This window comes from Myotis daubentonii, chromosome X (assembly GCF_963259705.1).
Source record: "Myotis daubentonii chromosome X, mMyoDau2.1, whole genome shotgun sequence".
NCBI lineage: Eukaryota > Metazoa > Chordata > Mammalia > Chiroptera > Vespertilionidae > Myotis > Myotis daubentonii.
Window position 1 is genome coordinate 2,743,313 of NC_081861.1, and position 26,990 is coordinate 2,770,302.

Consider the following 26,990-nt stretch of genomic DNA (forward strand, 5'->3'; position numbering starts at 1 on the left):
AGATTTTTTTCCCTTCAATTCCCAGATGTCTGGGTTTTTTGTGCTTTTTCTAATGGCTTAAATCAAATGCTTACTTTAATTTTCATTGGGAGAGAGAGGGAAAGAATAAAGCATTTAATGCCATAAATTTGCCTGTAACTGTAACTCTGCTGTAGCTATAGAAATTGTTATTGTAATGAAGTTTACTTTCCCACTGTAAAAATAATGCATATGCTTTACAAAGATATGAAAATAGGCACAGAAAGAAGTGCAGGATATTTCTACAACCCAGAACCCACTGTTTTGTTAATATCTTTCCCATTGTGATTGTGGTTAGATTTGGAAAAGTACCAAATTATCTGTACTTTTTAAAAATGCATATGCTTCACGCCCATACTTACTAAAGATTAACATCCTACAAAATCCCACCACCAATTTACATACAATGTTCATATTCTGGTGTAACTTTACTTATAGTCATTTTTAAAAATATAGTTAAAAGTACAAAGTGTATCTGTTTATTAAGTAGAGTTAAAGGAACATTCCCAAATCCTAGACAAAGATACTATAAAGATAAACTTTTCTCTTGTTACTTTTCACTTTTAAAAGATTTGTCAATTCAAGTATTAATTCTAAAAGTCAATATATGTCAAAACTTACCTAAATACTTCTCCTTTTTATATCCCTATCTTGCATTTGGAATTGATTGTATTAGTATTAGTCTTTAACCATTTATAGTGTTTACATTCTGTTTTGAACTTTAAATAAAATTTATTTGAAAGTTACTTATAAGTTTTCTTCTTTTATTCACCACTAATCCTTTTATTTCATGACTTCCCATGGCTGAACTGTTTAATTTGCTTTATAATTGGCTGGAGTACATCTTTAAACAACTTTCTCAGAAAAAAATATGTAGATGGCATGTTTGTGAGAAATTATGTATCTGAAAATATATTCCTGTTGCTGAGTCTAGAATTTCCGGGTCACAAACATTTTCCCCTAAAAGTAATAGATATGGCTTCATTTGTGCTTCATTGTCTTCTGGCATTTAATATTGCAAAGAATCTGATGTCAACTTCTCATTCTTTGGGGTTACACTACTTTTTGTGTCAGAATGCTTGATAATTTCTTTGCCAGGATAAGTCTAATTATTGGTCTTTTCTTTTGTTATTTTCTCTAGTACATACTAAGCATTCCATCTGCAGGTCTATGTGTTTTTATAGTTGAGAAAGTTAGGGTTTTTTTATTATTTTCTTGTGGTACGTTTACTTGACTCCATTGCTTTTAATCTAGTTTCTAATTCTTTAGGTTAGAATTCTATCCTCTGTCCAACCTTTCAGTATCTCATTGCTCTTATATCTGACCTTTTCCACTGCATTTTGGGAGAATATCTAGTTTGCCTTTTAACCTAAAGCCTCATTCGGTAATATTTTATTATTTTATTTTATTTTATTGTTAATCTTCACCCAAGGATATTATATATATATATACTCTTAATTTCATCTGTGTGGCAACATGTTCTATATATTTTATATATATATATATATAGAAGGGATGGAGAGAGACATAGAGAAAGAAACATCGATGTGAGAGAAACACATCCATTAGTTGCCTCCTGTATGTGTCCTGACGGGCTGGTATCTAGTCTGTAACAGAGGTATGTGCCCTTGACCCGAATCAAACTCATGACCCTTCAGTCTGCAGCCAAAGCTCTAACCACTGAGAAAAACTGGCTAAATGTCTGCCTAAATGTTTTTATTTGAAACAAGCAAGCACTTATTTTCTCCATTCAAAATTAAAACAGAGCACAACAGCGACAAACATCATTTGGCAGGACAGTTGCCATATGTGAACATCCTTCTACTCATTGTGCTTGGGGTAAGTTTACACACAAGCAACCATTCTTACACAAATGCTTAACCTCAAAGTGCTAACATCAAACAAAAGGAAGTGGTTTTAATTTCATCTGTGGGACAACATGTTCTATAAATTCCAAAAGGTGAGAGAAGCACAAACACAACCCACTTAAAAAAAAAAAACCAACTTAATAGTTCAGAGTAGAATTTTCCATCCCCCCCTCTCTCCCATAATAAAAAGTCATGCTGGGGTTTGAAACCCAGATTTGGTTTTTAGCTGGTCCATTTAGAAAGTGTTCCCCCATATGAATTGCATCATTAGGGTTATGGATAATAATCCATTCGCTTTGAAGAGAGGTGTATCTACTCCCCCTCTTCTTGCCTCATGCTCATATTTCTTGGGGCAGCTGCTAAGGATCTTTTAAAGCCACAGTGTTGTTTGGCTTCTTCCAAAAACTTGTCCAACCCAAAAGGATCTTCCTCAAACTGAACTGTCCCTTTTCGACCTCTTTGACTAAGACCCAAACCAGAAAACTTATTGGGAACAAATCTGTTGGTTTTATTCTGGCTTCTAGGTCAACACCACATGTGTCCTTATCCAGATTTTTACTGGGCCTGCAACTATTCTGAGGCATATATTTACCACCTCCCCAGACTTGACCATAAACATTGTAAATTTTGTCTTCTCCATTTGTAAAATCACTGCCCATACCCTTGGATTAGTTGAACAGCCTTTGGTCATACTGAACTTCATTGGAAGTCCGAGGACTGGACACACCAGGAGCAATGAGATAACCTCACTGATACCTTGATTTTTATTTCTCTGCAGTATCGACTTCTTATCAGGAGCTGCCCTGGAAAGATTCCAGTCATGCTGTCTCTCTTTTTGCCTATTGTGCCAGATTTCATCCCTCTCACATGCCTCCCTATCCTCTTTTTCCACATGGGTTTTATCCCTGCTCTTCTCTCCCTGGCTTTCTGGGCCATTTCTCTTCATGTTTCTTTTCTTTTCTTTTCTTTTCTTTTCTTTTCTTTTCTTTTCTTTTCTTTTCTTTTCTTTTTTCTTTTCTTTTCTACTTGAGCATGCATTTCCCCAGTTTCACAAGCCTTACTATCGAAATGTAGATGGCCTCAGGTAGTTTGGCAAAATTTTTATTTGTATGAACTGTGTGCAGTCCTCTTCCATCAGCCGCCGGATGTTTGCCTAATGGAATTGTATAGCCCTTTGCATTTTTCCAATTTGAACTAGAAGGAGAAATCTTCCACTCTTATTCCTTCACAGTCATCTTTCAGGTAACAGTGGTCAGCAAACTGTGGCTCGTGAGCCACATGCAGCTCTTTGGCCCAAAGACTGTGGCTCTTCCATAAAATACCACGTGCGGGTATGCACATACAGTGCAATTGAAACTTTGTGGCCCATGCACAGAAGTCGGTATTTTGTCGAAGAGCCACACTCAAGGGGCCAAAGAGCCGCGTGTGGCTCGTGAGCCACAGTTTGCCAACCACTGGGGTAGGAGAATGCATGACAGGTGCTGGAGGAGAAGGTGGTCCCCGGGGAATTTTCTTATTACTCTTGAACGTTGGCGGGGCCATTGGAGCTCTCTGCATTTCCACCATCCGAATAACCCTCTGTCTTGCTCCAGAGTTGAAAGGCACTCCGTGTTGAAATGGTGTTTATCGGTTAAACTGAGCAGGAGCCAGTTTATCAGCTGCTCAAACAGGCATGGACACAGCAACCTTCTGTGACACAGACTTCTCTAAGCCCACCCTTGTCTTTTCTGTTATCTCTTTAGCAGCTTCTTTACAGGTCAGGATCATCTGCATTCATGACTTCCTTGTGAACCAGGTCAGTGTACTCGCTGTAAATGATCTTGTCTTTTGGCTGTCCTTGTCAAGCAATTGCATCATTATTTTTTCTTTTAAAATACATTTTTATTGTTAATAGTATTATAGATACCTCCCTTCCCCCCCCACCCCCTTCCTTCCAGCCCCTACCCACTCCCCTCAGGTCTTGATTATCCTATTGCCCGTGTCCACGGGCTTATTTGCATCATACTTAATTTTTCCTTCAGCAGCCATCTGAATAGCCAGTTCATTTGACTTTTACTTTTCTTTCAGCATGTATGCAATGGATATTGGGCCACACGATCTCTAGAAAAGCACCTCCATCTCCAAAATCCTTTCATAACCAAGGTCTCCAGCTTTTCCAGTGCCTGTATGAGGGAGGTTTTCTTCAGGAGACCCGTGGGTCTGTAATGATCTCTGGGATCTTTCGTTTTCTTCAGCCTCAAGCTGGTCCTGAGATAGCTGAGTAGGTGCAGGAAAAAGCTGGTGAGTGCCATCCTCTTCCACTTGCTTCCAGCACAAGCGACCTCAGCAGTCTTCTGAATGTATTCTCTTGTTCTGTTTTCTCCCGCCAGCCTTCACGTCAGAGTCTGCTTTAACTGCTTACTTTGTTTTGTTACTTCCTTACACTCAATAGAAAACACAAAGCAAATTTATCAAACATATTCATTTTCCTGTAGGAAACATACTCTTGAAATATTTTTTCTTCCTCTGCCTCTTAAATACTATTTTAGGTTATTGAACAAAGAGCAGTCGATTCAAGCTGGTATTTCCCCCAAAATAGGGCAGGTAATTTCTCTTCCCTTCCTTCACCATCTATTGTGCTTGATAGAAATTCACAGACAGCATGTCAAGAGAAGTAGGGAGGAAGCTGAGGCCGTGGATAGTCCCCTGCAGGAAAAACTTCAAAATTTTCCATAGAAATTGACCTGACCGCCACTCCAGGAACAGAACGCATGTAGCCAGTCCTTCATATGCATGCTTGACACCTCAGAGAAAGGCCTTAACGCAGGGCCTGCTTTTCCCTCAGTAGGACTTATCCCAGTAACACTTTTAATCCATCAATAGCTGTGAAACTAATCCAAGCGGAAGCCCCTACAGGTTATCCTAACCCCCAACTCAATTCTTGTCACCTTATTAAAAAAATGAAATTGAAAATTGGTTTTGGTATATTTCTCCAATACGATTCCATCTGCACTCTATCTGGTGGAAATTCTTCAATGTTTGCAGCATGAAAACAGCACCCCTGGCCTCCAACACTAACTAATATGGTTTTTTCATATTTTAAATTTTTGCAGTCATTTTAATTGGGATTGTGAAGGTGGAGAGGCTCATCTAAATATCAATGCTTTAAGTTATAATCTCATTCTAAATTCTCCTTTTTTTCTCTCACTTCTTTTTTTTCTTTGATAAATTTGTGTTCCTATGGATACTGTCTTTAAATAGGCATATCTTATTTTAAGAAAATTCAGTTTTTACAAATCTGAATCTCATTTAGCTTACTGAACATAAGAAATGGTCAGTAAGGTAAGTTGAATAAATGAATGACAAAAAATACAAATTATAGAAAGATGACTTCCAAATAGTTTTTTGCTTTACAAACTATTATCATCCTTAATCTATAATTCATGCTCAAATTTTCATGACTAACCCTCAGGTTCAGGATGAAATGCACTTATATGGACAGTATAAGCATTGAATGAATTTATTTTTACTTGTCTACTTCTTAAGATTTGATTTTATAATGCATAAAAGGGGAAAAGATGTAGCTAAAATGCTAGAATAGTCTTCTTTTAGTTTTATCACTAATTAACCATATAACTGGTACAAAACACTTAAACTCTTTGTCTACTGGTTAACCTTTCAGCCAAAATTAGAAAATCAGTACTTGCTAACCACAGGACAGGACAGTACCATTTAAAGGATTAAGAAAATTATATATACATATATAACAGAGCTTTGGAGAGAAAATGAACGTATAACACTACTGAATAACATATAAATCAGTATAGGATACAAAGCTGGAAGCTTAAAAATATTGTCAAAACTACAATATAGTCTTTTTACATCCTTATAGAATCTATTGAGCAATGCCATTGAAAAAACAGTTGATATTACTGAGAGAAGAAATTCAGACCCACTGCTTAAATCAGACTTCCTGGAAAATTAATTAGGACTAGAAAAGGGAAGTTATTCTACCCAAGAGAAATCACATTGCCAATCATAGAGTTTCATAAACTGAATAGAGAAAACTGAATATTCAAACATTAAAGATACAACAGATAAAACGCCTATAATATAAAATATAAAGGAAAATATTTGGTAATATATGTGAAATTTACCAAATATTTATACATTAGGAGGGTGCTGCAGGAGGACCATGTTTCCAAGGTATACCCCAACCACTGTACACATAGTTCAACACTATATTTGGGGAAACACCCAACACTATGGGCAAAGGGAAGGGAAAAACCTTGGTAATCCTATACAATAAAGAGCTAATATGCAAATGGTCATCACACCCTCGCGTGGGGGCGGGGGGGACCTGAGGCCAGGCTGGGGGATCTGAGGTCGGGCCAAGGACCTAAGGCCATGCCCCCCACCCTGGCACCAGGGCCGGGGGCCCAAGGCCAGGCCAGGGACCTGAGGCCACATCCCCCACCTGGCGCCGGGCCAGGGGACCTGAGGCTGCGCCCCCGACCCAGCGCTGGGCCGGGGGACCTAAGGCTGTCCCCCCCTCCCTGCGGGGCTTGATGGGGGTAGGGCCAGCCGGGTCTGGGTCTCATGCAATTTTGAGTTGCATGCAGGTGGACAGGGACTTGACTCTGGGTTCCGCGGTGCGCCCCAGACTCTGACAGGAGGGAGATTTTCATATACATTTTACTAATTTCCTTTCATCTCTGACACTTCTATTATAGAGAAAGAGCAAATAGCAATATTAAAATATTTCCTCTAATTAATTCCCTTTTAATATGCACAAATTTTGTGCACCAGGCCACGAGTAATAACAATAATGATAATGATGATGGTTATACTCTTCAAACAGTTGAAGTCAGCAATTGCCAGGCCTGAACCAGAGGAAGAAAAAGTAGAGAAAGTAAAGATAATGAAGATGAAGAGACAGACAAGCCCAGTAAAAGAGAAAAAATAAAAAGAGAAGAGAACAAAAGAATGTAAGGGAAGCCCTAGCAGATTTGGCTCAATAGATAGAGCATCGGCCTGTGGACTGAAGGGTCCCGGGTTCAATTCCAGTCAAAGCACATACTTCAGTTGCAGGCCTGGCCCTGGTCAGGGGCATGCCGGAGGCAACCAATTTAAGTGTCTCTCTCACACCAGTATTTCTCTCTGTCTCTCCCTCTCCCCTCCATTCTCTCTAAAAATCAATGGAAAAAAATATCCTCAGATGAGGATTTAAAACAAAAAAAAGAATGGAAGGGGAATGGGGGAATGGAATAAGGAGGGTGAGAGATCGAGGAGGAAAGGGTGGAAAACTTTGAAAAAAGAATGGCGATAAGCATGTCTGCCTCCCTTTGAATACTGTCGCATTCATGCCCGCCCTGCCGCCCCCCATTTCTGATGTCCTGGAATAAACAAGCATGCTCCCTCCATTACTTATACCTCTGATGAATGGTTTGTGATGATGACATGTGTCCCTAGAGAATCCTATTACACACTAAACAGCACAATGAATTTCATAGTCAAAACAGGTATTCAAGTGGAAGGTCATAATTAAAATAAGTAGAAGAATATGGACAATTCTAACATCTTTAAAAGTTTAAAAATCTCTGAAGGGGTTTAGGAGAGTAATTTATTTGAAAAAATAAAACCAGCATGTTTAAAAATAAAGGGATATGAATCAGAGGATGAAAAATAATTATACAAATACCCAGAAATCCGCTATGGTGTATTATTACCGGACTTGGCTGCACTTTGCATATATACATACATGTTATAAAAGCTGTGCCTCAAATCTTAAATCCAAAATAGTGAGCTAGATGCAAGAGAATATAGACTGTAAGATTTCATTTATATGAAGTTCAAAACAGGCAAACTAATCTATGATGATCAAAGTCACAGCAATGGCAGAGGGCTGAAGGAAAGGGGGCATGAGGGAACTTTCTGGATGGTAGAGGTATATTCTATATGGTGTCTGGGGTGGTGATGGACACGTTTGTTAGAACTCATGAAACCGTATGCTTAAAATGGGCACATTCATCATGCATAAATTACACCTCAGTAAAGTTGATTTGAAAAATTAAAATAAGGCTTACCACAATAAAGTTGATTAAAATAAAGACTCAAATAATAAAATCCTAAAGGAATACAATTATTCTGTAACCTGACTGTGGTGGTTGTCACACAAGTCTATACATACAATAAAATTTCATAGAACTATAGCCTTGGCCAGATGGCTCAGTTGGTTGGAGCATCATCCTGTATATTAAAAGATTATGGGTTTCATTCCAAGTCAGGGTACATACCTAAGTTGCAGGTTCAGTTCCCAGTCAGGGAGCATATGAGAGGCAACCGATACGTGTATTTCTCTCACATCAGTCTCTCTCTCTCTCTCTCTCTCTCTCTCTCTCTCTCTCTCTCTCTCTCTCTCCTCTCTTTCTAAAATCAATAAACATATCCTTAGTTGATGATAAAAAAAATTCATAGAACTATAAACTAAGGAGAAAATTAGTACATCTAAACATTGGTGAAATTCAAATAATGTCTGCAAGTTTAGTATTATACCAATATAGATTTCCTGGCTTTGATAATGCACTATGGTTATATACTATGTTATCATTGGGGAAAGCTGGAAAAAGAGTACATAGGAACTCTGACCCACCATCAAAGGAGTAAGATTACTATAGAGCAGAATCCTGCAAATACAAAATTGAGGAAGGCAAATAATTTTTTAATGTTTCCAATAAACTTGCATCTGATCTGAATTTAGAAGGGGAAAGTACATAAATAAACATTACTCTATAGATTAAAAATTCAAAACATAATATAAATCATCTAACCTATAAGTCACAAATCAAATAGCAACGATTAGTTCCAACTTGTGAACTAAAATGTTGCAAATAACAAATATTTTATGCTCAAAAACTAGTCAGGGTGCACAAAGGACAACCATGTGAAGAGGCAGCAAGAGGACAGCCATCTGCAAGCCAAGGAGAGAGGCCTTACGAGAAACCAACCTGCCAGCACCTTGATCTTAGACTCCCAACCTCCAGAACTGTAAGCAAATAAATTTCTGTGGTTTAAGGCACCCAGTCTATGGCGGCAGTCCTAGTAAACTAATATATTAAACTACAATTAATATAGCATAAGATTTACCTCTTGTAAGTATACAGTTCAACTGTTCAAAATTTATACAGTCACAATCCAATTTAGGCCATTTCCATCACCTCCTAAAATTTCCCTCTCCCGCTGCCAGCCCTAGGCAACTACGGATCTGCTTTTTCTGATGTATTTGCCTTTTCTAGGATTTCAGATAGATGGAATCATACAATACAAAGTCTTCTTTATCTGCTTTCTTTCACTTGATATGTTTTTGAGGCCTGCCCATATTGTAATATATACCATAGTTGCTTTTCATTGCTGAATAATTTCCATTACGTGGCTATAACACATTTTGTTGATCCATTCATCAGTTGATGGACAGTGGGTTGTTCCCTGTTTGGGACTATTATGAATAATGATGCCATGAAGTTTTATGTGAATATATATTTTAATTTCTCTTAGAAAGATATGTAGGAGTGGAACTACTGAGTCATGTTGTAAACATTACATTTTTAACTATTTAAAAAACTGCCAAAATATCAGTATCATTTTACATTCCTATCAGGAATGTATGAAAGTTCCAGTTTTTCCACATTCTTGCCAACACAGTATTTGACAGTCTTTTAAAATTATATACATCCTAATGGGTATATAGTGGTATCTACTCAAGTTTAAGCTCAAAAAGACAATTTTAACTTTGGGCTAATGTTTGGCCTGAGGGCAAGGTCTTAAAATTTTGTCTAATTACTGAACTCCAGGTTTTTTTGTTTTTTTTTTTTCTTTTAATGTTTTTATTGATTCTTAGAGAGAGAGGAAGGGAGAGGGACAGATAGAAACATTGATGAGAGAGAAACATCATTGATCATCTACCTCCTGCACTGGGATTGAGCCCACAATATGGGCATGTGCCCTGACCTGGAATCAAACCAGGAATCAACCACTGAGCCACAGGGACCAGGCTTAGGTTTTCTTTTGTAGAGAAAAATTTCAAAGGACTGGAATACACCAAAAATATTACTAAATGTTTCCAGTGGGAAACTAGGCATTGGGCAGCATACTGAACTCCAGGTTTTAAAGAGAGGGAAGAACTCTATCTTCTTTAATAATCTGATTATCCTATATAATAAAAGACCAGCCACATTAAGCAGAACGACCAGAGACCAGAACCACCAAGGACCCTCACCAGGCTGGCTCCGACCCCAAGCAAGCAGTTAGGGGTGATCAGGCAGGCAGACAGAGTGATTAGGGGTGATCAGGCAGACAGACCAGTGGTTAGGGGTGATCAGGCAGTCAGGCAAGTGGTTAGGGGCAATAAGGTAGGCAGGCCAGCGGTTAGAGGCACCGGGTAGGCAGACAGCCCTGCACCAGGCTGGCCCTGCCCCCAAGCAAGTGGTTAGGGGTGATCAGGTAGGCAGACCAGTGGTTAGGGGTGATCAGGTAGGTAGGACAGTGGTTAGGGACATCAGATAGGCAGACAGACCCTCACTGGGCTGGCCCCACCCCCAAGCAAGTAGTTAGAGGTGATCAGGTAGGTAGAGTGGTTAGCAGTGATCAGGCAGGCAGAGTGGTTAAGGGTGATCAGGTAGGGAGACCAGCGGTTAGGGGAGATCAGGTACTCAGGCCAGCGGTTAGGGGAGATCAGGAAGGCAGATGGCCCCTTGTTGGGCTGGCTCCGCCCCCAAGCAAGCGGTTAGGGGTAATCAGGCAGGCAGGCAGAGTGGTTAGGGGTGATCAGGCATGCAGACCAGCGATTAGGGGTGATCAGGTAGGCAGGCGAGGGTTAGGGGCAATCAGGTAGGCAGACGGCCCCTCACCAGGCTTGCTGCGTCCCCAAGCAAGCAGTTAGGGGTGATCAGGCAGGCAGGCAGAGTGGTTAGGGGTGATTAGGTAGGCAGATGGCCCCTTACTGGGCTGGCCCTGCCCCCAAGCAAGTAGTTAGAGGTGATCAGGGAGGCAGAGTGATTAGGGGAGATCAGGTAGGCAGACGGCCCCTCGCCAAACTGGCTCTGCCTCCAAGCAAGTGATTAGGGGCAATCAGGCAGGCAGGCAGAGTGGTTAGGGGTGATCAGGCAGGCAGACCAGAGGTTAGGGGTGATCAGGTAAGCAGGAAAGTGGTTAGGGGCGATCAGGTAGGCAGTTGGCCCTTCACTGAGCTGGCTTCGCCCCCAAGGAAGCAGTTAGAGGCGATTAGGCAGGCAGGCAGAGTGATTATGGGTGATTAGGCAGGCAGAGTGGTTAGGGGTGATCAGGTAGTCAGGCCAGCGGTTAGGGGAGATCAGGTAGGCAGACGGCCCCTCGCCAGGCTGGCTCCGCCCCCAAGCAAGCAGTTAGGGGCAATCAGGCAGGCAGGCAGAGTGGTTAGGGGCAATCAGGCAGGCAGGCAGAGTGGTTAGGGGCAATCAGGCAGGCAGGCAGAGTGGTTAGGGGTGACAGGCAGGCAGACCAGCGGTTAGGGGTGATCAGGTAGGCAGGCGAGCAGTTAGGGGCAATTAGGTAGGCAGATGGCCCCTCACTGGGCTGGCTCCGGCCCCAAGCAAGCAGTTAGGGGCGATCAGGCGGGCAGGCAGAGTGGTTAGGGGTAATCAGGCAGGCAGACCAGCGGTTAAGGGTGATCAGGTAGGCAGGCACATGGTTAGGGGTGATCAGGTAGGCAGGCCAGCAGTTAGGGGCAATCAGGTAGGCAGATGGCCTCTTGCAGGGTTGACCCCACCCCCCAGCAAAGAAAGAGGGAGGCCCAAGCCACCGGCAGCGACTCTGTGGCAGCTGTGTGGCCAGACAGCGATCACCGCCAGAGAGAGGCCCAGGCCAGCCAAGCCATTGCACCCCACACCTGTCGCCTGCAGAGGGAGGCCACTGGTGACAGGGGAGGTGGGGCAGCGCTGCACAGGTGGTAAGCAGTGGCAGTGGTGGAGGTGGGGCCAGCTGCCTGCAGAAGGGGGAAGGAAAGCCCCGATAGGCCCTGATCTCAGGCCAGGCCTACGGACCCTACCCGAGAGATCCCAGATTGTGAGAGGGTGCAGGCCGGGCTGAGGGACTCCCCTGAATACATGAATTTTTGTGCACCGGGTCTCTTGTATTTTATAACATTCCTAATTGGCTTCAGGCAAAACTTCAGGAATCCATACTCATGTATTTTTCTTTGCTAATCATATGTAATTCTAATGTACTTGATTGCTCCTTGATCCCCCTGTAGAAAAATTTAAAATTTTGGCTGGTTTGGGGTGAGAAAGAGAAGAGTAGCCCCTGACATTCAGGAGCCCACTTGGCACTATCAGCTGGCCTTGGTGTTGCTACATGTTGGGCTGGCAGCTACAGAAAAGCTCTGGTATTCTCCTGTTGCATATGAATACTTTCAGAGAACGCCAACCTCCGACAAGGCCAGTCTGTGACCACGATGGATCAAAACAAAAACAAGGCCACTCCGTAACCACATCTGAACACAGACTGAACATGAACACTGTCTAAGCCATAAAATGTCAAACATCCCCCTCTCCTAGCTCAGAGGAGTGACAGCTGCTTCTTTCCCAACTATAGCTGTAGTTTTACTCTAGTCCAGTGGTCAGCAACCAGTGGTCCATGAGGTCCGAAAGGTTGGCGACTGCTGCTCTAGTCTATATATATATATAAGCCTAAGTGACTGTTACGACTGGAATGACCAGAACGACCAGTCGGCCAGTCGGTATGACATGCACTGACCACCAGGGGGCAGATGCTCAATGCAGGAACTGTACGCTGGTGGTCAGTGCGCTCCCACAGTCAACCTCCTGCGGCCCATTCCCTTGGCCTGCCAGCCAAACTCCCATGGTCCTTCCCCATTGCCAGCCGCCCCCTGCAATAGGCCCCGATTGGGGGGCCAGCAGGCCAACCTCCTGGGGTTCCTCCCCCCACCCAGCTGGCCCCGATAGGCCTCAATCACCAGCCAGGTCGAGGGACCCCACTGTGCATGAATTCATGCACCAGGCCTCTAGTATATATATAAAAGCCATGACCAACGGAACAAAAGCAGCGGAACAACCAAAACAACTGGTGGCTATGACATGCACTGTGGTAGCAAATCAGCCTGATCCAGTCCCCGATCGCCCCCCCCCCCCAGCCAGCCCAGCCCCTGATCGGTCCCCCAACCCCAATCGGGAGTGGGGCCCACTAGCCAACTGCCCACAGCCCCTCCCCCCAGCTGGCCAACCACCCTCGGCCCTCCTCCCAGCTGGCCCTGCCCCCAATCAGCCCCCAACATTCCAATTGGGGGCGGGGCCAGCCAGCCAACCACACATAACCCCTACCCACCCCCCGCCAGCCCAGCCCAATGGGTTCCCATTGGGGCGGGCAGGCCAGACCTCACCCATGCACGAATTTGTGCACCAGGCCTCTAGTCTATATTATAAGTGAGTTTTATTGATACACAATCAGAGAAGTACCCCTGTTTCTTAATAGCAACCAATCCAGAGCAAGGCCCCCCTTCCTTAAGCCCTCCCCAAAATTACATGACACAAGCCCCAATCCTATAGGTAAACCTTTTCTAATACCTGCTCACTTAGACATCCTGTGGTTACTAAGGGTGTGTGTTTTCCCTCATTGCAATGAGTAATAAACCAACTTATTCAATTAAAAAAAAATCAAGGTGACCTAAGAGATCAAATTATACTTTAAATTTTATCTTTATATTGTTCAAAGCATAGAGATTCATACAGTACTACATAAATAATCAGCTCACCATAAGCCCAATACCAATGAATACAAAGTTATTAAAAGTCTATTTCTGTGGTCAGTAGGTTTGATTATAATTATGTTCATAATAGATGGAAAAATAAAATATCATTCTTAAATGCATTCATATCCCATAGGGTCAACCTTTATCCTGCCACTTTACTATAATAGAGTCATTTGCAAAATAGCAAACAAATTAGGCTAAATAGGACCGATTGAAAAATGAAAAGAAATGAGAGCATAATTGTAGAGTCGATGTAAATGCTACTTAACATGTAGATAAAAGTCACATAAAAACATCGTCATTTGAAAATTTCTAACTAGTCTGACTTTTTACAACAGCATCTAATGATAGATCATATACAATAGCAAGAACGGCATATCATAAACTATGAAATGCCAAATTTAAATTAATAATGAAGCAATACGTGCCTGGTGTGATTAGAAAGAGCCCCAGGCCAGAAGATCCAGGGTCTGGGCTCAGTTCTAGGATGAAATGAATTTGCTTTTAGTCATAGGCATAGGCTGCTAGTGGTAAAATGTCGTTCGTAATCAGCTAGCCAAACTTCACATTACAGTCAAGAAAAATGCGGCTCAGAGAGATAAAGTGACTAAGCCACAATTACCGTTAGTTAGCTATGGGAAAATAAAGAAAACCTCCTTTAAAATCATCAGAGTTGGGAAGCCCTGAAGCAGTGTTTCTCAACCTTCCCAATGCTGCGACCCTTTAATACAGTTCCTCATGTTGTGACCCAACCATAAAATTATTTTCGTTGCTACTTCATAACTGTAATGTTGCTACTATTATGAATTGTCATGTAAATATCTGATATGCAGGATGTATGTTCATTGATACAAATTGAACATAATTAAAGCATAGTGAATCATCACAAAAACAATATGGAATGATATATGTGTTTTCCGATGGTCTTAGGCGACCCCTGTGAAAGGGTCATTCCACCCCCAAAGGGGTCGCGACCCACAGGTTGAGAACCACTCCCCTGGTGGGAGACCTCTCACACATGGTCACACACTGCCTTCTGCAGACTCCAGCCTGACGAAGCATACTTTGTACTCCCCAACAGGAAGAGGCTTACTTTATTACTCCAGCAGGAAAAAGGAAGATTTTTCTCCTTGCCCAGCAACAACCCAGCCAATGAGAAATGCCACAATTCAGCCAAGAAGAAGCCATCTCCCCCCTGAAGTCTCACTCTCCTCCAGTGGACTTTTGCTTATAACCTCCCCTCCCAACTCCCTTCTCTGTCTCTATAAGGCAACACTCCCCTCCTTTGATCTCTGGACTTGCCTATGGTTTCCCATAGTTTGCACGTCCCAAATTGCAATTGCTCTGCCATTTCTGAACAAACTCATTTTTACTGGTAAACTAACTGGCTAATGTATTTTTAAGGTTAACATTACCTGACAGCTCCAGGGCCTTCAGCACACAACCTCAGGACCCTGGCACCTGGCCCACTTTTTGTAAACAATTCCTCATTTATAGAATAAGAACAAATCCAGATTTGCTCCTTCCTTGTGGAGGTGCTGGGATGATGACTGCAACTAATTGGTGTGAGTGAATAGGTGCTTATTTATATTTAAATGAAATTAATAAAATAATTAGTCTTTGGAAGGTGGGTGTGTTATCAGGCAAACTTATGTTTGGGTGTTTGCATAATTCTGCCAATGCCAGGAGTTTTAATCAAGTAAAACTGTGTTTCTCAGGGACAGACCCAAAGACTGAGAAACAGCGATCAGGCTATCAATCCCCAGAAGGAAAGTAGGGGAGGGCGGGGGTAAGGGGAAGAGAGCAACCAAAGGACTTGTATACATGTATATAAGCCAAACCAATGGACATGGACAACAGGGGGATGGGAGCATGAGTGTGCGGGGTGGGGGGGGGGAGAGATTGGGGGTTAATGGGGGGGATGAGGACACATTTGTAATACCTTAACTAATAATAAAAGAAAAAGAATATTAAAGTCTAAAAAAAAAAACTGTGTTTCTCAATTGGCATTTTAGGTAGAACATTCTCTCCAGTTCCAGTTGCCCTTCCCACATTGCAGGATGTAAAATCCTAGTTGGCCCCCAGCAACCTAATAGCAGCAGCACCTCCCACTTAGGGCTGGCCCTAGAGCAAGGTGATTTAAAACATCAAAATTAATGCAAAAATATCCATTATGCCAAATGTTAAATAAAGATGGAATCAGTATTACTTATTTTTTTTCCTTTTGCCTCAGGCTCTAATATAGCTAAGCATAGCACTGATCCTGTCTTTAAAATGTTGGCATTTTTCCCAGCGGCATGGCTCAATGGTTGAGCATCGACCTATGAACCACAGTTTGATTCCCAGTCAGGGCACATGCATGGGTTGCAAGCTTGATCCCCAGTGTGGGGCGTGCAGGAGGCAGCTGATCCATGATTCTCTCTCATCACTGATGTTTCTAGCTTCCTCTCCCTCTCCCTTCCTCTCTGAAATCAATAAAAGCATATTGAAGTTGGCATTTTGTTCATGAATTTTTTGCATTAATTTTGATTTTTATATTTCATTAAAATATTATCTGGCTTGAGTACTGAGTTTTGGGGTGCCCTTTAAATTTTATACCCAAGGCAAGTGCCTCATTCACCTCACCTAGTCCAGTGCTGCTCCTAGTCATTGTAACAACCCAGAACACCTTCCCACATTTCTAAAGGCCTCCTTGGGCTGAGAATCTCTGAAATAGGGATTGATTTTTTTCTCATATAACAAGAAGTCCAGGGAGAGACAGCCTGGGCCTGGAAATAGTGGCTCCATGATAGCAGCACTCACAAGGTGGCTGCTGTGCCCTGAGGAATTATGTCCTAGTTCCAGACAGAAAAACAAAGGTAGGGCAAAGGGCGGGAAAAATTGTCAGCTGAGCCTGACTCTTTTAATTAAAAAAAAAATTTGCAGGAGCAACACCCAATAAACCTTAACTCATATATCACTGGCCAGAAGTGAGTCACGTGGCGGGCTAGCTGCAAGTAGCCTGGGGCAGTGAACACTTGTAAGTGGTCACATCTCCAGCCTGAATAAAACTGGTGTTCTCTCCTTGAGATGAGGAGGGGTCGGAGAATAAAAGATAAACAGCTAGAAATGTCTGCCATAGGGGCCGTATAGGATAATAATGGCTCCTTTGGGTGACTGCAAATAGTGTCTTCTCTGCTTGTAATTTGATGGTCAGCCTGAACACAGCATTTTGGTGGTCACTTTTAGAATTATGGATAAAAACTGGGATGTTGTCTGAGGCTAGGCTCCACAGAAGCACAGCTGGAAACAGATTTAGGTGCACGTGATTTATTATGGACATACTCATAGGAAAAACCTGGAAGGGAGTGAGGGGGAGCAGCCAAGCAAGGATGCATTCTCATGTGAAGTTTGGCTTTGGCTGGATGCACAGGGACTATGAGCCTGCCATCATATATAATAAAAGGCTAATATGCAAATAGACCAAACGGGAACAACCAGTCATTATGACGTGCACTGACCAACAGGGGGCAGATGCCCAATACAGAAGCTGCCCCTGGTGGTCAGTGTGCTCTCACAGGGGGAGCACTGCTCAGCCAGAAGCCAGGCTCAGAGCTGGTGAGCACAGCGGCAGTGGCAGGAGCCCCTCCCGCCTCTGCAGCAGCGCTACGGATGTCCAACTGACAGCTTAGGCGGGGAGCGAGCCTAAGCTGTCAGTCGGACATTCCCTGAGGGCTCCTGAACTGCAAGAGGGTGCAGGCTGGACTGAGGAACCCTCCCCCCCCAAGTGCACAAATTTTGTGCACTGGGCCTCTAATATCAGAACAAAGAGGTGCCACCTTGAAGAAGCAAGCTCTTTACCCTTGACAAATCAGTCAACCATTTCCTGCCCCCTCTTGTGGTAAAGGGGCCAGTGTAACCTCCCAGGCTTCCCTGGGTGATGCAATGCCCATTGGCCAAGAGCAACACTCCATAAGGGAGTTACAAATGTAAACCGTGTGCCAAAGCACTTACTTCAGTTGGGGAAGGCAGATGCCCTACCCTTAATGTGGATCTGGATGGGTGCCAAGAGCATCTACTACAAATATTAATTTTCATACACTTTCCAAGGAACTGCCTTTATTTCTACTTTGTAATGTTTGAGAATGTAACCCTGGATATATTGCTATGATTAAAAACTATTGCAAAAACTGGCAACAAGTTGAAAATGTCTCATTTTTAAGAAAAATGATTAACAGGTGTTGATTTGTTTTGTTGAACCACGAATCTAGAAAGTGCTTTATAATTTGCTAAGGGTATTAACCAGGACCCAGTCTGTAGTTCACAATCTCATCATAGCATGTAAATATTTCATAGTCTTAGTGTCTCATTTAAAACTCAATGAATATTTAATTGAAGTTGACCAATAAAATAACTGAAAGAATTATGTTGCATTTAGTTAGGCTTGAAATGAGCAAGCTCTTCATTTTCTCAAGTACTTAGAAGCTAAAATTATTCCAACTTCATGAAATATTCTACATAATTTTATAAGTAACTAAAGGGCTGCAAAATAATTGAAAGGCACATATTACATATTGAGAAAAACATAAAATAAAAGGAATTTTCAACTTTAAATTCAAGAGAATAGATAAATATTTTGTGACCTACAACAGTACTTATTCAGTAGTGGATTAGTTTCAACTATTGTAAATAATCCTCTTTTTGACACAAGAAGTAAAAGTAGAATCTTTTCTTTGGCCCTTGCAAATTAAATATTCTAGAATGATGGGGTGCAAACCACCTATAAGGCTGATATTAACAGAAAATCATAAATGATCCACCCAAGTACATTAGCCCAGAAATTGTTTCTGAACTCTGGGTCCAGCACTGAGCCAGGTACTGAAAATAATTTTTTAAGAGAGAGAAGTATTGGTTCATGTTCAAAGTAGAGATGGTTTCCCAAGAAAGCAGCTTCCCTACAGTCTGATAGATTGCCATTAAGTGTCAGAACTGACCTTTAAAAATATGTGCTCAAAGTGATGAGCCCTAATCTGATGGCATAGGATATGTCACTTCTACCAAATCTGAAAACATTTTCAATGGAATCAAAGTATTGCCAACCAACCCATGTTACAAACCGCCTGGTAAACAGCATACTAAAGTTTGAATTCTTTATCTAGTCCTGAATTATGTTTTAATTACAGGACCTAAATAATCTAATAACAGGCTCTGATTTGGAGAACAGAACATGGGGCAGTGAACAGGGTTGTCAATAAATAAAGCAATGAGAAATGACTGGTCACCTTGGGGTTTTTTCTTTTTGATCTTAGTCCCTTTTTAAGATATTCAAATGGATTACCTTTGTCAACTGTCAATATGCCAGTATATATAAATATACACATTAAGAAGTTCAGACTCTTCTCTAATAATAGTACCTCTTTCTGTCTCATCTACACCTCTTGCCATGGCACCCTTTGGTTCTCAGGGATGGGGGATCATAATTAGTATGGAGAAAAGAAGAGAAGGCATCTTTCTGTTGCTATCTAAAGGGACATTAAAAATCAAACAAAATTATTTAGTTAATGGCAACTCACTAAGCAAAAGTGATAGCCTAACCAGACTCTTAGAATCTATAGAAGAAAATCTTAGAGAGGAGATGAGAGGAATGTTGATAAAATACCATATGATTTCACTTATTTGTGGAATCTAAAATATATATATATATATATATATATATATATATATATATATATATATGAACAAATAAAACAGAAACAGACTCATAGACACAGAGAACAGACTGATGGTTGCCAGAGAGGAGGGGGTTGAAGGACTGGGTGAAAAAAAGTAAAGGAATTGAGAAGTACAGATTGGTAGTTACAAAACAGTTGTTGGGATGTAAAGTACAGCGTAGGGAATAGTCAGTGATACTGTAGTAACTATATGGGGCCAGGTGGGGACTGGAAATATCAGGAGGAACACTCTGGAAAGTATATGATTATCTAACCACTATGCCGAAAACCTGAAACCAATACAAAATAATACTGAATATAAACTTTAATTGAAAACAATAAATTAATTTTAAAAAAGAAAGGTTGATAAGCATTAGCCAAGAAAGGTGAACATTTGGTGTCCTGCACCATTGGTTTGTTTCTTTGTTTAGGGTACTTTGTTCTTGAGTGTGTCTTTTGAGAACAACTAGCCTTAACATTGACGTTGAAGATTCTGATTTTCTCAAGTCTACTTAATATTTAGTACATGTCACATTTTAAGACTGCACTTCTCCCCATGGTATGTGACTTACGTGTTTATCAAAAGCTACCCAGGCTGGTAGTGTGCCTCCCTCTCCTGAATGATATGCACTGTGATTAGGCTTCTTCTTTGGCCCGTAAGGCAGCATCTCACGTCTTCCATGCTGAACTTCAGACACCAACACTCTTTTGTACTTGTCCTCTCCTACCTGTGAACACAAGAGACAACGTAAAATGACCAAGCTTATTCACTAAGATTTTTCTTATTTATCTGAAAGGGCAAACATTTTCTGTCATTTATTTTTCCCATTACAAAATGCGTATTAGAGTGACAAATAATTATGATCAATCTTTCCCCAGAAAGTTGTGTCACATTTTAAATTCAATTCATTGTAACAAATTCAAAACTTTGAAAAGCAATAAGAATAAACCCAATGCTCCATGCTATTTAAAACATTTAGAAATAACTATTACCACAAGTGAACATTTAGAACATTAGTCTGCTAATTGGCATATTTGCAAAGAGTGAAAACGGGGCGGGGGAGGGAACCTCCTCTACTTCAGAGTAAAAATATAAGTTATCCCATAGAAGTCTAACATTATTTTCACCAAAACAGAGAATAAAGACTTTTGCTCATTAAAATAAATGTAACAGGATATTCCTCAGAGCTGACGTTCTCCACCTAATAGTAGAACCTTGCCCTCCCTCTTCCTCATTCCTCTCCCATCTTTTCTGGGGATCTGGCGAGAGAAGTAAAAGCCTGGAGTATGCTACCAAGAACTAAGAAAGATGTGGGCCAACATCAGCTCACATACACCGCTAGTAGGAAAGTAAAGCAGAAGAATCCCTCTGACAATTCCTAGCAAAGTGAAAGGTGTATATGCTTTATCGGCTAGCAAGTCCACCTCGAAATATATTTTGCATTGTGCACAAGGAACTATATATTGGATTTGTTATTGCAGTGTTTTATGAGTGAAAAATAGGAATCAGTCTAAATGTCCATCAGTAGCAGAAAGGATACCTCAATGATCTCTTTATAAAATGGAATATTAATATGAACAAATCTCAAAAAAATTCAAGCAAAAAATAGGTATTAAAAGGGAACATAAAACCTGATAATTCCACACATATAAAGCCTGAAAATATTCAAAAATACAGTATTATTATATATAACATAGACATAAAAATGATAGAAAATTCAACATAATATAATATCCATGACAATACAATATCTGATACAATAAATAGCATATATCATATCAAAATGAACACTGACATACCCCATAGCCCTGCATAAAAATATAACATTTTAGATACAACTGAAGCCCTCTATCAGAGCTTATGCCCTTGCCTCTATCTTCAGAGGTAATCACTATCCTGAATTTGCTGCTTGAACTTGAACACTTTGCCAGGACTCTATACAGCCAGGGCAATTGTCTCTTGCAAAGCATGATGCACTAGCAGGGAAGTCAGTGGAAATTCAAAAACACTTTGTCTCTTTGCTTGTGTTTTCTTGTTTCAAGGCAACCTACTGAATGAGAGAAAATATTTGCAAATCATATATCTGATAAGGGGCTAATCTAAAATGCATAAAGAACCCATATAGCTTAACAGCAAAAATAAACCCAAGTTAAAAATAGATCTGAGAAGACATTTTTCCAAAAAAAAAAAAGACATACAAATGGCCAACAAATATATGAGAAGATGCTCAACATCACTAATTATCAGGGAAATGCAAATTAAAACCACAATGAGATATCACTTCACACCAGTTGCAATGGTGATTATCAAAAAATAACAAGTATTGGCAAAGACGTGGAAAAGGGAAACCCGCATACACTGTTGGTAGGAATATAAATTGGTGCAGCCCCTATGGCATGCAGTATGAAGGTTCCTCAAAAAAAAAAAAACAACTAAAAATAGAACTACCATGTGATCCAGCAATTCTACCCCTGGTTATTTACCTGAAAATGAAAACATTAATTTGAAAAATATATACATCCCCATGTTCAAATCGCAGCATTATTTACAATAGCCAAGACACTGAAACAACCTTAGTGTCCACCACTGGATGAAGAGATAAAGCAAACGTGATATCTATAATAGAACATGGGTGGACCTTGAGTACATTATGCTAAGTGAAATATGTCAGACAAAGACAAATATCATATGATCTCATTTATATTTGGAATCTGAAAAAACAATAGCTCACAGATACACAGAAAAGATCAGTGGTTACAAGAGGTGAAAGGTTTGGGGGGGGTGAAATGAGCAAAGGGGGCTCAAAGGTACAAACTGTCCCATTATAAAATAAATAAGTCATGGGATGTAACGTTCAGCATAGTGACTATAGTGAACAATACTGTATTGTAAGTATACAAGTGCTAAGAGAGTAAATCTTAAAAGTTCTCATCACAAGAAAAAGAATTCTGTAACTATGTATGATGACAGATGTTAACTAGACATTGTGGTGGTCATTTTGCAATATATACAAACATCGAATCATTACATTGTATACCTACAACTAACATAATGTTATATATCCATTAGACCTCACTAAACAATATTTAAAAGGAAAGACCTCATTTCCTCTTGTAGTGAAGGCAGCCTAGAAGAATGGGAAAGGGCCTGAGCAGCCCTGCCCAGAGGAGTCCTGTCACAACAGCTGCTCTGAGCACATAAACAGCCCAGCTCAGGCTGCAGGAGGAAAGCTAGAGGCAATGGTCAGGATGGTGAGCTGCAGGCTAGTTCTGTGCCTTAGAGAATCCATTGACATCACCTCAACCAGCCTCCCCACTCCCTGTCACACTCACAACCACACACACACTCAGGTTGCCACAAATTGGTCCCAAATCACCATAGCAAATCAAAAGATGATTTGGTTAAAATGAATGCTGGAATACATAATTGTATAGCAATATTTATTCCCTCTTTTAAAGCAAGTATTTTGGGAGTAATCACAAACTCACCTCAGTTCAAACTAGTAAATATTACTTAAGCATCTATTATATTCCTAGATTTGTTCCAGATGTACTAGTTAAAATAAACAAGACTCGCCGAAACCGGTTTGGCTCAGTGGATAGAGCGTCGGCTTGTGGACTGAAGGGTCCCGGGTTCGATTCCGGTCAAGGGCATGTACCTGGGTTGCGGGCACATCCCCAGTAGGAGATGTGCAGGAGGCAGCTGATTGGTGTTTCTCTCTCATCGATGTTTCTAACTATCTCTTTCCCTTCCTCTCTGTAAAAAATCAATAAAATATATTTTTAAAAAATAAATAAATAAACAAGACTCACAACCCTTGCCCTAAAGAAGAAACCTACAATCTTACTTATAAGGTAAGATTTAGATATATAAAAGAATTTCAATACTTTAAAAAAAAAAAGTATGACTACCATTTTTGGCCACTTACCATGAGCTAGAGTAGACTCTTTACTAAGGGCTTTATATACATTATCTAACTTCACCATCACAAAACTAGTTTATAGGTGTTATTACTGACATGTTACCAATGAGGAAACCAAGGCAGAGAGAGGTAGACTAGCATGCCCACAATTGCATGGTAATTAGTGAAGCCTGCATATGAACTGAAATTCCGTTTCTGCACTATCAGAATATTAACTTAAAATTTCAATTCAAAATTCTATACTTTGAAAACTTATTGCTTGAGGATTTGTTTAGTATAATGTAAAATTCCGTAAGGCCTCTGTTTCAAATGTTTGCCCTTCCTGACACACACACACACAAGCTTGAGATCTGGCCATTATAATCTCTTAGGATCACATGTCAACCTGCCCTTTGCCCTAGTGACTGTGAAGTGGTGGTCAGTCTCACTCCAAAGATAATTGGCAAATGTCTTAGCAAATGATAATGTCAGAAACATAGCACCCCCAGATCCAGGGCCCCCTGTTATCTCAACCCCTGGGGTCCCCTCCCATTCTGACACTGCTCCTGGAAAAGCAGCGGCCAAATCCAGATCCCCTTGATGTTTCACATCAGATTAATAGCTGATACAACCACTACCTCTGTGTTGCTAAAGACTGGAAGAGTGCCCTAGCCAGTTTGGCTCAGTGGATAGAGCGTCAACCTGCAGACTGAAGGGTCCCAGGTTCGATTCCTGTCAAGGGCACATGCCTGGGTTGTGGGCTCGATCCCCAGTGTGGGGCGTGCAGGAGGCAACCAATCCATGATTCTCTCATCATGGATGTTTCTCTCTCCTCTCTCTCTCTCTCTCTCTCTCTCTCTCTCTCCCTTCCTCTCTGAAATCAATAAAATATATTTTTAAATCTTGATTAATGAGTAATCAATAAGTTGTCAGGGCCACTACAGAAAACCATAAAGCTAACCCAAACTGAGAAGCAGTCTGTAGTCATCAGCATGAGTTGTTTATCCACCTATTACCTCTCTTTCCAAGCTCCGGCATCAGAGTCTCTTTGTTTCTTTCTAGGCTGTCCTCCAAAACTCAGATGCTTAACCACCACAGAACAAAAGCAGGAAGAGTGAGGTGCTTCCTAAGACCAGGACAGCTCCTTAGAGCCACCATGAGCTAGAGATCTATCTTTCCACACAGGAATATCATTCCTGTAGCCATCATAGCTAACATGTGTGGCACTGTTCTAAGTACTTTAGATGCATTCAATGCTTTTCATTCTCAGAGCAGATACCTGAGTATGCTTTAGCATTATCCCTGTTTTATACATGGGAGGCTCAGGCACGAAGAGTATAAGCAATATTCCCAAGCTCACTCAACTAGTTTAAGTGATGAATCCAGAATGTAAAGTCAATGCCTGAGCCTTAAGCATTAGGCCTCACATTCATTATTACCTCTTAGAGAAGAGTAGTAGACCTTCCCTTGTTTAAGTCATCCGAGTTTAATGAATACTTTTGCCTCTGACAAATATAATAATAAAAATAACCACCATCATGACCTGGTGTACCCAGACTCAATCCCTTAAAAGCCTTTTACAGCCACCAGCAGTTATTGAAAATTCGGGGACTGAAGAGAGCTAGTAATAATTTATATTTCAATGTACGTTAACAATATATTTCTAACTACTTTTTGTAGGCAATGGAAAATATAATGTAGAATTACCTAAAACTTATCATTCTTAGATACTCCTACCTGATCAGGTTTGGGACTAGTTTGCTTCTGTTCTAATGAATAGTTTATTATTTCTCCTTCTAGATCATATTGATTTTAGAAATTCATTTTTTCTTTTTATCTTTTGTGCACTCTTATAGAGAAAAAAAGAAGTCACTCCGCGAATACTGTGAACCTCCCAGAGAAAATAACAACAAAATTGCTTCAAGTATAGCGAAATCTTAGAACTCAGGACCATAAGAGCATGAAAGCTACCATTACTTATTAATAAAGCTAAATCACTTAAAAAGAAACCCCAAATGTAAAAATAAAAAGCCATGTCAAAGAAAACTTCAAACATTTTTAAGCTAATTTTCTTCTCTTTTCCAAACCTAACTTGGAAAAGTGTTGGGCTCATGATTCTTAGCCATCAACTCAATATAACAATAAGTTTCATTTTATATATTTAACTAGAGGCCTGATGCATGGAAATTCATGCAAGAGCAAGCCTTCCTATCCCTGGCTGCCGGCTTCCCTCTGGCACCCGGGACCCGGGCTTCCTTCCTCCTGGGCGCCCACAGGCACCCAGGACCCGGGCTGGCTTCCCTCCAGCCTCGGCTTCATCAGGTAGGATGTCTGGTCTAATTAGCATATTACCCTTTTATTATTTTAGATAATGTACTTAAATCAGTAGAGTGGAAAATAAAATTTAAATCAACAAGGTCCAGAGAGATATGTAGCCCCTTCCTCAGAAAACTCTGATTTTTTTCTCTAAATAATTCAATTCAAAGCACCAGTCAATAAAAAGAATGCTAAAGACTTCCTCAAGAGTCAATTAAAATCACTGGCTCATTGTAGCTGATTAGTACATCCATTCCCAGATTCCTTCTCCATTGTCAGTCGCCATTTATAACTCAGAAAATGCGAAATACTCCACTTGTTTCCTCAGCCTCCTTTTCAGAAGTCTGTTCTGGGGTTCTGGAAAGGCTTTTGTCCCCTCAAGCCAAGGGACAAATGCAGGTGACGCTGCCCCTAGCTCTCCTCTTCTTGCCTTGAGATGCATACATGATGCCCAGAGCTACAGTAGCTACCGTGGGATCATGGGCATGATGCTGGCTCAGACCAAGTTGAGACTTTAAATGTATGCCAGCAACCACCCACCTCCAGACTTCCTGCTTGGGAAGAAAAAAAGAAATCCTTGCTCGCTTAAGCTTCTATTAGTCAGGTATACCATTACTTGCAGTAAAGAAACTGTGTACATACATGGAGTACTACTCAGCAATAAAAATGAATGAAAAATTGATACGCACAACTACCTGGATAAATCTCCAGGGAATTATGCCAAATGAAAAAATAATAATCCCAAGAGGTACACAGTTTATGATTCTATTTATATAACATTTCAAAATAATAATATTTTAGACATGGAAAATAGATTAGTCGTTGCCAGAAGTGAGGGATGTTGTGGCAGGGTAATGGGGGTAGGGGTGATGAGAAGATAGATATGGTTATATAAGGGTAGCAGGAAGAATCTTTGTGATAATGGAAACATTCTATATCTTCACTGTTGTGATGGCTGCCATAACCTACACATGTGGTGAAATGTACAGGCTAGACTAAGTATACACACACTGTTGGTGACTGTAAAAGGCATTCTACAGTACTAATATCTGTCCTGCTTTTAAAGGATTGAGTCTAGTACAAGTAAAACTGGGGAAATCTGAATAAGACTGGTGGATTATATTAGTTAATATCCTAGTTATGTTATTATACGACAGTTTTGCAAAATGTTACCAATGGGAAACTGGATAAAGGATACACATGCTCTCTCTGTATGATCTCTTGCTACCTGTGAATTTACAATGATCTCAATAAAAATTTTAAGCACCAATAAAGGGAAAGAGAGAGTCCACTTTCCTTGGTAACTAAGGAGAGGTTCCACTCAGGTAACTTTCATAAAGTATTAAGTATGAACATGAACAGATAAGCAATAAATGACTAGTCACACCAAAAATGAGATGGAAATAGTCCTATAAAT

General features: G+C 40.8%; 1 protein-coding gene and 1 pseudogene across 1 annotated transcript in view; both read right to left on the bottom strand.

Moving 5' to 3' along the window:
• Positions 1-26,990, bottom strand: part of EFHC2 (EF-hand domain containing 2) — a 103,697-nt gene that overhangs the window by 64,911 nt on the left and 11,796 nt on the right. The window contains exon 2 of the mRNA XM_059679823.1: positions 19,928-20,079. Within this exon, the coding sequence (XP_059535806.1) occupies positions 19,928-20,079 (152 nt within the window). The remainder of the gene's footprint in view (positions 1-19,927; positions 20,080-26,990) is intronic.
• On the bottom strand, positions 2,122-10,420 carry LOC132224510 (SNW domain-containing protein 1-like; annotated as a pseudogene).